This window comes from Barbus barbus, assembly GCF_936440315.1.
Source record: "Barbus barbus genome assembly, chromosome: 16".
Classification (NCBI taxonomy): Eukaryota; Metazoa; Chordata; class Actinopteri; order Cypriniformes; family Cyprinidae; genus Barbus; species Barbus barbus.
In genome coordinates, this window is record NC_136744.1 from 25,271,312 (window position 1) to 25,284,050 (window position 12,739).

General features: G+C 37.4%; 1 protein-coding gene across 1 annotated transcript in view; it reads right to left on the reverse strand.

The window, feature by feature from the left end:
• Nucleotides 1–12,739, reverse strand: part of pcdh15a (protocadherin-related 15a) — a 233,974-nt gene that overhangs the window by 62,121 nt on the left and 159,114 nt on the right. Inside the window, exon 22 of the mRNA XM_079437451.1 lies at nt 12,428–12,544. Within this exon, the coding sequence (XP_079293577.1) occupies nt 12,428–12,544 (117 nt within the window). The remainder of the gene's footprint in view (nt 1–12,427; nt 12,545–12,739) is intronic.

The window sequence follows — 12,739 nt, forward strand, 5'->3', positions numbered from 1 at the left end:
ATAAAAATGACAAATGCATACAACAAAACACCAGAAAACAACTACATATGTGTATGTACAAACACACATATATAAATTCAATATATATTATTTCATTTCCATTTATTCTGTTGAAGTATTAAAATAACTCAAATTAAATAAAACTTAATAAAAGTCCAATACGGACATAATAAATTCAGACATAATTTAACTCAAATTTAAATAGATAACAAATACAAATTAAACAGTAGTTTATCAGTAATCTGATAATCAGTATTCTTCCATGCCATCAAATCATAATCATTTGCAACAATCAAGCTGCTATTTACCACACAACAAAAGCCAGAAATCAATGGCTCTCAAGCTCCAAAAAAGGCAAATAAAAGCCCTTATTTGCCTTTTTTTAAAAAGTATTTAGGTTTTTCAAAATCTTATGTGAGGAACGCACTGAAATTAGTCATTATTCATTGAAAATTACACATCACTACAATAGTATGCAATCAGTATAATTTCTTTTTTTGGAGGAATATAATATTTTTATTCAGCAAGGACATTAGATTAATTGAAAATGACAGTAAAACCTTATATTCATCAAACAATCTTGAAAAAATTTAACAAAAATATTAAAAGGCAAAACTGTTTTCAACATTGATATACTTCAAGATTTTTTTTTGAGCAGCAAATCAGCATATTAGAAGGATTTCTGAAGGATCTGCGTAACATCTCCTTCAGGTTTAGAATGATATGAGCTTTATTTTTGAGTGAACTATTCTTTTAAAGGATTGACTTTTCTTTGAATAGCTGGTTTGAACTTCCTCAAAGGTCTCTCGGGCATCATGTTTTGTAGAGCTACAGAGAGCTCCGTCTGCTGCACCTCATTCTACTGATACTTTACAGCTCTTCTGTCTGCCTGCGTCATAAATGTTTGATGCTTTGTGCTGTGGTAAACATACAAAGTCATTTATACTGCAGTAGAAAGAGACCGACGCATCACATTTACATCTCTGACAGCCAAGAAATTAGTTTCTAGTTTTTTTTTTTTAGGACCATGTCACAATTTGTCTATGGCTTATTATTTGTGTCATATTTCTTTGGCACCCCCCATGTTTTCAAAGCATTATTTAAAGAAGAAATACATAATTTAACAGCTTCTGTGGCAGGCCATGCAAATAAACAGCACTGTAGTCTGTTTGACGGCAGACAGCAATGAACAGGAAGAGTAAAACAGACAGATGTACCTCACCCGACCACCTTAATCTCTGCTAAGACGATCACAGCACGTTTAGGGAAAGTAAAGTTGAATCCGATGACCTGACATTACTGTATCACTCGCTGCTGTCCTGGTTCTCATCTGTAAAATCCAGTCATCATGCCGAATAAGAACATCAAACGCAGGCAAAATCTGCTATAATGAAGGTAGCAGAGAAGTTATCTGATTCTTAGTCATTAAAATACAACACCGCACAAGCTTTGGAAGGACAGATAACCTGACTTTATGCTAATAGATAATATTATCAGTAGTCTTGATGCAGTATTATGATGAAAAAGAATCATTAAATGCACTATTAAAGTACTCTGTATTATGCATAGAATCACTGCTAAAGGCCATCGCAACCCTTTCAGCCATGACAATATTCACAGTGTACGGCCCTGAGGGATTCATTGTTCTGATAAATCATTAACTACATAATAAAAATATTAAGGATTTTTTAATAGAAACATTATTTCATTATACAAAATCAAGCGCCATCAACTATAAATACACTCTCTGACATAAAAACAACGGTTACACTTTATTATGATTGTCCACTTTAGACGTTCTGCTAACTATAAGTAACTTTGTAACTACATGTCAACTACATGTCAACTAATTCTCATTAGTTTGCAACTACATGTCTACTAACTCTCAGAATAGACTGTTAGGGTAGGTTTAGGGTTAGTAAGTTGACATATAATTGCATAGTTTCTCATAGTCAGTATGTTGTATGTTGTGGACCCATCAAAATAAAGTGTTAGAAGATATTAAGCAGACAGTCTACTAATGCTCTAATGACTGCTAGTTGCAAAGTTACTTACTGTTAGTAGAATATCTAAAGTGGACTATCGAAATAAAGTGTTACCAAAACAACAACAGATCATGAGTAGTTAAATCTTTTAAATAAACCTTAAATTTTCTATAGTTATTCTACAAATATTGATATATGACATTAAATGCTATTAATTAGATTAATTAAACAAAATATCGATATGGAAATATAACAAATAACATGTTGACTTCTAGAGTAATTTTTTATGTATTTACACACACACACACACACACACACACATATAATCTTTTATATAAAATCTTAAATTTTTTAAATTTCTTCAACAAATATTGATATGATATTAAATGCTATTAAGTTAATTAATTTCACAAAATATCAGGAAAAAAATATATACATAGACACTACCAGTCGAAAGTGTCTAATAATTAAGAAATCTCTTATGCTGTATTTACAGTATTTGATACAGTTGTTACGTTCTGTGTTTATTTAATATTGTTGGATGCTATGCTATGTGCTGCAGTGTGCTCTCTTTCTCGCTCTCTCTTTCTGTGGCCGTTTCTCAATATGCGTACTTGTCTGTACTTGTGTTCTTGTGGACTTGTGAAACGTCATCAGTCGCTGCCCAAGTACTGTTCCAATTCAAAGTTCACATCTAGCCAAGTCCAGTTCAAATCCCCGGATGTGTTCTTGATCCGCCCCTTTTACCGAGGATGCATCGAGAGGTGACTTGTGCGACTTGATACGGGCCATAACCCAGAATTCAGTTCGTCCTCCCGTCCTCGAGAGTTCGTTCTTCTGAGTCGAACTTGGCAAGTCCAAACTCGAAAGGACGGAAGTCCAGACTCTGCGAACTTGGTATTGAGAAACGGCCTGTGTCTCTCCGTATGTGTTACTGCTGCTCAAACAGGTGCAGAGGAGAGGAAGGTGATCGCTCGCACCTGCCGCTCGTTACTGTGCAGAGGCTGCAAGCTCAAAAGTTGTTCAACATGCCTACCACACTGAAGCTCGACTTCCAGAGTGCTGTACCTCTTGCCTGCCTTGTGTTGCTCTTGTAGTTTTGTCAGAGATTGATACTGTGTAAAACTAACATAAGTTACGGCTTATTGTAGCCTTCGGAATAAGTAAATAGCGTTGTTATTGTGCTACATGTTTCTCTGTGTTGGAAGCCGTATGGAGGGTGGGTGCCATTTTATTTCTGTGATTCTTTTTCTCTTGTTTTTGCTTAGTTAGGGAGTTAGCGTACATTTCTGTTGTTAATTTTCTTTTCTTTTGTCAGTTTAGACAGTTTTGACTCCCGAAGTAGTCAGAGGGTCCTTTTGTTTGTTGTTTTGTCCTTTCCCCCCTCCTGAAGTCCATTTTGCTTCCTATTTTACTTTGTCATTTGGAAATTATGGAAATAAAATACTTTATTTTGGAACTTAAAGTGTCTGTTGTGTGGGGCAGGGGACTGGTACTCACTCACCCCAACCAATTTTATGTTTACTTTCTCTGTTACTCCCTTACCCTAGACCCTTACATCTGGGACGTAATAGTATACACTGTAAATATCATAGTTATGGTCTGTTTTGGTTTCGTTTTCACGGTTTTTGTTCCTGTTTCTATATTTGGACATTTTCCTGTCCTTGTTTAGTTTTATTATTATTTATTATTATTATTATTATTGTTTACCTACATTTCACTGCTGGTTATACTCTGTATAATTGTGTATGTGACAAATAAAACTCTTGAATCTTGAATCTTGAATTATGATTAATTATCCCTTGTATTTAAGTTCCTGTCTGTTTAGTTAGTTTTTGTCTGGTCTACTCGTTACTCCCGGTGTTTCTGTGTGTCAGCCCTGTCTTGTCTTGCCCTGATGGATTGGATTAAAGACTGTTTATTTTGAGTTTATTCCTCATCTCGTGTTCCTCGTTCCTCCCCGTTGTATGCACCGTGACAGCAGACCAGACCTAAACAGAGAGTGTGTGCCTTTTTTGGCAAAGTTTTTTGTTGGTTCCTGTTTGTTTTTCCCACGGCATGGAAGTCGCCACTGGTCATCCCGCCCTAGCCAGCTGATAATCGGCGTGGGAGTTCGGCGGGATCGCCGAGAGTGCCGTGACTTCGCTGGCCGCCCATCAGTCAAGCTCGTCGGCTGCTACGAAGTCAGCCCGCCGATCGCGGCTCTCTCCAGCCCAGCGGCCGCGGCTCACTCAAGCCTGCCGGTCGATCACCAGTCAAGTTTTCCGGCCGCTACGAAGTCAGCCCGCCGATTGCGGCTCTCTCCAGCCCGCCGGCTCCGGCTCACTCAAGCTTGCCGGTTGATCATCAGTCAAGTTCGCCGGCCACTCGTCAGTCAAGTTCACCGGCCGTTCATCAGTCAAGTCTGCCAGTCGTTCATCTGTCCAGCCCGCCGGCCGCTCGTCAGTCAAGTTCGCAGGCCGCTCCAAAGTCAGGTTCATGGGCCGCTGCTCACTCAAGTCGTTACGAAGTCAAGTCCACCGGCTGTGGCTACCTCAAGCCCGCCACCCGTTCTGAAGTCAAGGCCGCCGGCTGCGTCTCTCTTCAGCTCAAGTTCTCTCCAGTGTCCTGACCAAGCGTCCAGTGCAGGCTCCAGCCCCTGACCAGTGTCAATTTCATGTCCCCAGAAGTATTGTCCACAGGAACAGTTTTCATTTATCCAGTCTCGTCTTTCCTTGTCCATGGAGACTCATCTGGGGCAGATATGGAAGCGTTTCTTGAGTCTACGTCCAGCCCAAGGAGGGCTGTGGTGCTTCCGTCCATGCCCAGTATGGGCCTCAGCTTCCGAGCCTAGCCCCTGAAGGGCTCCTTATTCCTTGTTCAGTCCAGGGAGGGCTCCTGAACCCCTATTGATCCCTGTAGTTTTCCCCAAGGATTTTTTTTTGGGGGTACTAGGGTTCTGGCTGTAGTAGCCGGGCCGAGGGACGAGGCCAAGGCCACGGAGGCCGTCCAGCCATGGGCTCCTGAGCTGCCTGCACCACCATGGGCTCCTGAGCTGCCTGCACCACCAGGGCCTCCTGAGCTGCCTGCACCACCAGGGCCTCCTGAGCTCCCTGCACCGCCATGGCCTCCTGAGCTCCCTGATCCGCCATGATGCCTTGTTCTGTCTGTTCCACCCTGGAGATGTTCCCCTTGTCCCTGTCCTGCACCAGCCTCAAGGGTGCCCACCCCCCCTCCCCGGTGGTACGGTTACGGCGCGGGTCGCGCCTTCCGGGAGGGGGGAGTAATGTCACAGCTATGGTCTGTTTTGGTTTCGTTTTCCCGTGTTTGTTCCTGTTTCCTTATTTAGTCATTTTCCTGTCCTTGTTTAGTTTGATTATGATTCCGTTCAGCTGTGTGTAATATTGTGAAATTTTATTAGAATTTAAAGTAACTCTTCTATTTTTTTTGCTGCTTAATACTTTTGTGGAAACGTTATCACTCAAAATTTGTGTAAGATTTGAAGAAAAAAATATTTTAGAATATATTACAATAGAAAAAATATTTTAAATTTGTATTATATTTTACAATAATAATGTTTTTACTGCAACTTTGAGAGTTGCTGAAATCGTGTTTGGTCTCGTACTGTATCGTGTATCTTGTCAGTGTGTGCACTTGCTTGGCCATTTGTAGTTGATAAACAGGAAAGTGGGTTCAAGCGCCAGCAGAAGGCAGTGTAATGAAGTGGTCTTTAAGAGAAGCAGTCTATCAGCGGAAGTTTAAAATCAGCTCGTAAGTGTATTTACTTGTCTCAGTGTTTAGCGCATTTGCCGTTGCTAGGAAACGCTTATTTTGTTTACTGGGATGAGAGTTGCTGAAATCGCGTTTGATCTCATACTGTATCGTGTATCTTGTCAGTGTGTGCACTTGCTTGGCCATTTGTAGTTGATAAACAGGAAAGTGGGTCCAGCTGAATTGAAAAGATCATTTGTTGGATTGGTATAATAAAGGTTATTATACTGCGGCAGCGGTCGCGGCAGTCGTCGTGTGAAGCCCTCCTAGTGTGAAGACCAAAGAGTGTAAAGACCATCGACTCTACCGTGCGACTCCACCGGGCAGGGACACCAGCAAGGGATAGTAGTATCGCTTTTTATTTAATTTTTTCATTGATATGTTTATTATTGAAATGTTATTATATGCATGTGTCAATTTTATTTAATTTCTTTATTTTCTTAAATATGTGGGTAGATAGTATTTATAGAGTTGTAACTTTTTAGTTTTAGTTACGTTTTAGTTTTAGTTACTTTTTAGTTTAGTTGGACAAAAGCGTCTGCTAAATGACAAAAGTAAAGTAAGTAAAGTAACTTTGGTCCAGTATGCATTGAAAAAAAAAGAAGAAAGAATATCCGTAATATTACTGAATATTGTAGAAACTAAGCCCTAAAGAATAAAGTTATCCTTAAAAAATGAAAAGGAAGCATTCCTTCTGGGTTAAGCCATCAAATTAGACAGGTCTCGCTCCTGCTAATATTGAATAAAATCAGTTAACTGTTTAATGTCTGACATTCATGAGTCACTTTCAACGGGTGTCACTGTCAACACTCAAATGAGTCAGTAACATTAGAAGGACACATTAAGTTTCTGTCTGGTGATTGTATTCATACTCTGGTGGTATGATTAATGGCCATTGGTTCCTCTGCTCTGTAGTGACACTTCAAGGATGGAAGTGCATTACTCATCCCTTTAAATCTTTTCAAATAAAAGGAAGTCAATGCTCAGGACATGAGGTTCAACCAGCAGAAAGGCAAAGGAGGAGCTTTCATTACCCAGTGACCTTTGCAGCCGTGCATATAAATACAGTGTCATTATCTCATTCGCCGGCGTGGGCTGGAAACGCAGTGCAGCTCATACTGTAATCATCAGTGTTTGAGCGGTATCCTAATGAAGACGGTCACTTCCTGTCCTTGTTCTGCAGCACACTTTTCCTTTCAAGGCCGCTTCCGAAAAGTGGATTCTTAAAGTGAGAATTATCCGACTTTAATTCCAGTCATGCCTGAGAGAGACAGAGATTGAGCCGCTCTCACATCTCCATGGTGATTCAAAACACATCCGGAATGATGAATCTGGTATTTCAGTGGGGCTTCCAGGGTCATCATAAAAACTTTCTTCCCAGACATCAAAACAAAAACGAACTTGCCACACAAACACACACATGCACAAAACACAGCCTCGTGAAATTCACAAATGCATGCCACTCATAATAATGAGGCTGTCCTCTTATAATTTTTTGCAAACCTTGGCTGCGATCTGTAGATGTGTAACCTTGCGAGAATAAAATATGAGTGCGCTCGGGGCTCAACAATAAGGATTTTGGTCAGGTCAGTGGATCAGATGAGCCAGGGCCAGTGGAGGCAAACATGAAAAAATGTCTATTTTTTTGGCACCATTTTGAAAGTTATCCCAAATTCAACCTTGAAATGTAAATAAAATTTTACAGGAGGAAAAAACAACATAATTAACAGTTTCAAGACACCATTTTACAACTATTTTATGCTTGACACAGTCTGCTAAAGCACAGCATGCGTGGTGGCAAACAATGCCTGAAACTGTGTTATTAACAGAAATAAAACATAAAAGTGAAAATTACTGAAAAATACTAGTAAACTAAACAAAAATGTATATTAATTAGCATTTCTTTACAATACTTTTTTATTTAAAAAACACAACATTACATTCAAATAACTGCTTTTAAAAGTTAAGATTGCTTAATAAATACTATTTTTTTTTATTAATATTTTCTGTTATTAATATGTAACAATACATCATCCAGCTAAAATGTATTTCTATACAGGACACTTGGCATGTAATGTTTTTTAAACAAAGACCCATGTCTTCATGACATTTACAGTATTCAAAGAAGCATCTAAAGTATACAGAAGACCAAAGCTGTGTTTTTAAGATATTAAAAAAAATAAAAAAACAAAGCTAAATAAAAAATAAAGCTACAACTAAAAATGTCATTGCTTTACTCTGACAATATATGTAATCATATGACTTTTAATATAAAATCTTAATTTCTCCTAATTGTTTCGATATTTTTTATTTTTTTTGTGTGTGTGTGTGTGTGTGTGTCACTCACACACACACACACACACATAAATATTTTAGAAAAAGTAAATAATTATTTTGGGATTTTAACTATTATGACACATAGACGGTTTCGTCTCTTTGGCATTGTCAGCATTCTTGAAATAAAAAAGAATGCAATAAAACCTCAAATCAAAACCCTTCAGTGTCAGACAGTGTTGTGTCTCTTTCCTTCAGGTTAAGCTGTGTGTCAGAGACTCCCGGCAGCACACACCTCTCTCTGACACACTCCTGTCCCCTACACAGGATCCCGATCGTACGGAGGGATTCAGAGTCACATCAAACACCCCTCAGTGTCCTCTCCCACCTGCTGTCAGGACTCATCTTGTCATGTAAAAACATCACTATTCACTGAAAATCTTGTCTCAAAGCTTATTCGCATCCACATTTATTCAGATATGCCGTGGAATGAGGTTTGACGTCAGTGATGCCATTGTTGTTGGTTCTTTTGTGTCTGCACTGATAGTGATGTGAATGCTTAGAGAGGAAGATTTTCAATGAGTATAGAATTACACTGTGGTCTTTTTTTTCCTCACAAGAAAAAAAAAATCCCAACATGCCACTCAATATCCAATTTGGCAACAAAACAGACATGTTCAGAGTCACTACAGCACTAATAAATAAATAAATTCATAATATTACAAAAGGTTCCTGTTTCAAATAAATGCTGTTCTTTAGAAACTTCTGTTTATAAAAAATACAGATAAATATCACATTTTCCACAAATATATTAAGCACTTTCAACACTGATTATGATGATGATAATAATAATAATAGCCTGCTGAAAATTCAGCTTTGCCATCATATGACTACATTACTTTTTAATATTCCAGTAAACTATTTCAAAAGAAAATATTTTAAATTCTAAAATGTAAATAAAATTGATTATCGATATTATACTATCATCAAATACTTGCAGCCTTTAAAAAACAAATCTTAAAGACCCCAAACTTTTGAACAGTATATAATCCATTTATAAGTGCAATATATGCACTTTTATGAGCGTATTGACGGCAATATTGTAACATCACTCAATGTTCGACTGACTTAAGACGTGGGCTAAAAGTGGTTCCAGCACCCCTGCTGTTCCCTTGAATGTACCGTCACCAGCTCCAACTGAAGCTCATAAATCTGTGACAAGTGCAGCAACCACGTAGCGAAACATTAAAAGCTACAAATTTCAATAGCAACATCGCTGTTCATTTTAACACCCACTAATGAAAAGGCCATTCCTGAACACCAATTGAAAATGCTTCCTCTGTATAATTGACACCCCTGCTGCGAGCTTTGTTTCCCTTTGGAGGAAAGCGACAGAGCCAAAATTGACCACAAAAAAAAAAAGAAAAAGAAAAGTGAGGCTGTAAAGCTGTTTGTGAAGTTTGGCTGTTGTAACAGACAAATTAACACACTTTAAAACTACTTTTACAAACTAACTTCATTCAGACGTCTTTGAAACTTTTGTCGCTGTGTTCCAGAGTTACTGACAACCAATAAAGTCTGTTAACAACACGTCCACACTGCATATAGAGACTCAAAAACCCACAAAACATCTTTTTGTTTTACAGTCTGTGGATGATAAACATTTACAGGCATTCAGCGCATATCCAGCCCCTGGCGTGCGCTGCTGCCACTCTGAATAAACCAAACCTCAGGCAGCAAATAACCTTGTTTATGTAATTTATAAGGTAATAAGAGATGTGTGTCTTTGCTATACTGTAATGGCCTCGTGTTTCCCTCCAGCTGTAAAAGTTGCAGAAGCGTGCTGGGCTGCATTCTAAAGCCCAATAAATATTTCCACTCTCTGATGAAAGCACAAAAAAAAATTCATTTCCAGATTCACCACAGTGTCAAAATTTCTGTGTCGCTGTGTGTAATTTCATTTTGGAGTCGTCTACCAAACGAGAGAGAGAGAGAGAGAGAGAGGCCGGTCTCCAGATGGTAAACGTAAAATGGCTCTGTCAGATCAATCAAATAAAGACGTAGAGAGAGAATGACAGCGCAGAACAAACCGATTATCCATAACAGCAGACTAACATGTTAATGGAGGGACATGTAAACAGGTACGCTAGTGGGAGACTAAACTCTCATACACAGTAATAAAACAACACAGTATATAAAGACTTCAGATGAAGAAATTCAAAGGAGGCCAGGGATGAAATCATGTATTCAAATGAATTAATGTACTAACTAGTCTTAACTCTAGCTAACCTTAAGCTAACGCTGCCAAACTGTTAGTCATATGTAACACCTGTACTTGCCAGGGCCATGATGCTAGTGTTTACACTGGAACACATAAAAAAAAGCATGTTGATTTAAAGGAATTTGATTTTACATTACAATAAAAATGATTTCTAACAGAAAATACATTTCTAACAGACATAAGTACTTTTTATTTTGAACTTTTAACAAAATGTAATTTATTTAATTATTTCAATTCTTTCTTTTAGTATATTTAGTATAACATAATTCATTATAATAAATATAATTACTATAAATAATACACATTTATAATACAATTTAATTTATTAGAATTTAATATAAATAAAATGTTTTTAAAAAGTTAAATAATATTTATTTTTATTAATATTTAAACATTTAAATAATAATTAATAATACATATTTTCCTTTTTAACATTCATCATTGTATATATCGTATAACATTGCCAAGCTTCGAAACATGCTACCTGTTTCTGATGCAGAAAAGCTAGTTCATGCATTCATGACCTCTAGACTGGACTATTGTAATGCACTGCTAGCTGGTTGTCCTGCATCTTCAGTAAACAAGCTACAGATAGTCCAAAATGCAGCGGCTAGAGTTCTTACCAGGTCAAGAAAATATGATCATATTACCCCAATTTTACAGTCTCTGCACTAGCTACCTATTAAGTTCCGTATCATTTACAAAATATTATTACTTGCCTATAAGGCCCTAAACGGTTTAGCTCCTGCGTACCTAACTTGTCTTCTACCACGCTACAATCCAACCCGCTCCCTAAGGTCACAAAACTCTGGACTTTTGGTAGTACCTAGGATAGCAAAGTCCACTAAAGGAGGTAGAGCTTTTTCACATTTGGCTCCCAAACTTTGGAATAGCCTTCCTGATAACGTTCGGTGTTCAGATACACTTTCTCTGTTTAAATCTAGATTAAAGACACATCTCTTTAGCCAAGCATTCACATAATTCATCTTATAATCTTGTACTGCAGTTATATCTGATCAAATGCACATTTATTATTATTCTTTAGCTTGGGTTGAACAAATAATTTTTGCTTAGATGGAACAGCAGCTACGCTAATTATGTCTCTGTTTGTTTCTCTGTTTCTGCCACGGGATTAACATCCCATGGTAACTAGGAATGACAGAAGCTTCAGTCTGGATCCAACCCTTAAATGATCTGAGATGACCGAACACCTGAGAAAAGATAATGCCAACCCCTCAGAGGATGCCAACGCTCAGACAACATACAGAATTAGCAAATTTTGCCATATGTTAAATATATTAAGGTTCTGCAATATATAAATATATTGTGAAAACTTAATTTCCTGTAGAGCTGCTTTACAATGATTTGTATCGTAAAAAGCGCTATACAAATAAACTTGAACTTGAACATTTGGGGTCAGTATGTTTTTAAAAAAAATGTTTTTAAAGAAGTCAGTTACGACTACCAAGGCTGCATTTTTTTTATTAAAAAACACAGTAAAAAGTTAATATTGTGATATATTATTACAATTTAAAATAACTGATTTCTGTGTTAATATCTTTAAACGTTTTATTTATTCCTGTAATGTCAAAGCTGAATTTTCAGCATCAGTCTCCAGTGTCACATGACTTTTTAGATATTATTCTAATATGCTGATTTGCTGCTCAAGAAGCATGTATTATTATTATTATTATTGAAAACGGTTGCTTTGCTCAATAGGATTCTTCGATGAATAGAAAGTTACAGCATTTATTTGAAATCTTGGAAATATTAGAAATGTGCTTACTGTCTCTTTTGATCAATTTAATGCATCCTTGCCAGATAAAAGTATTTAAAAAAAGTCTTACTGACCCCAAACAATATTGCATTCAATTATTCATCTCAAAGCTGCTCTGACTTGACCTTGAACGTGCACTACTGGTCCCACATTTCATTAAGACACATTTCAAAAATCTAACTTGAAATAATCCATAAATATTCTTAAAACCTAACTAAAACGAATCCTCACTCATACCCTGTGTTATTCTGTGGTTTTATTACTTATTTTAAAATCAAATTAAAATTGGAGTACAAAATAGCATTTAAGAATGAGTCAGAGATCACAGAAGTGTATTTCATTTGGGCTTTGTGTACTCACTGGAGGGTCCTGATCATCTGCAAGCACAGTTGTGATGACTGTCCCTCTCTCTGCATTTGGAGCCACCAGTCCTTTATAAAGTGCCTGTCTGAAGACCGGGGAGAAGTCATTCACATCCTGAAAGAACACAGAGATAGAATCATGGAACAAAGATATATTAATAACACTCATTAAAGCAGGACTGAGGTAAGCAAGGTCTGCTGGCAAAGTGATTATGTTCCGTCTGCTGTCGCCACCTTAGTGAGGAGTGACATAATGATAAATAGAGTATAAAAGGTGCCATAGAATTTAAAACTGTCTTTACCTTGGTAT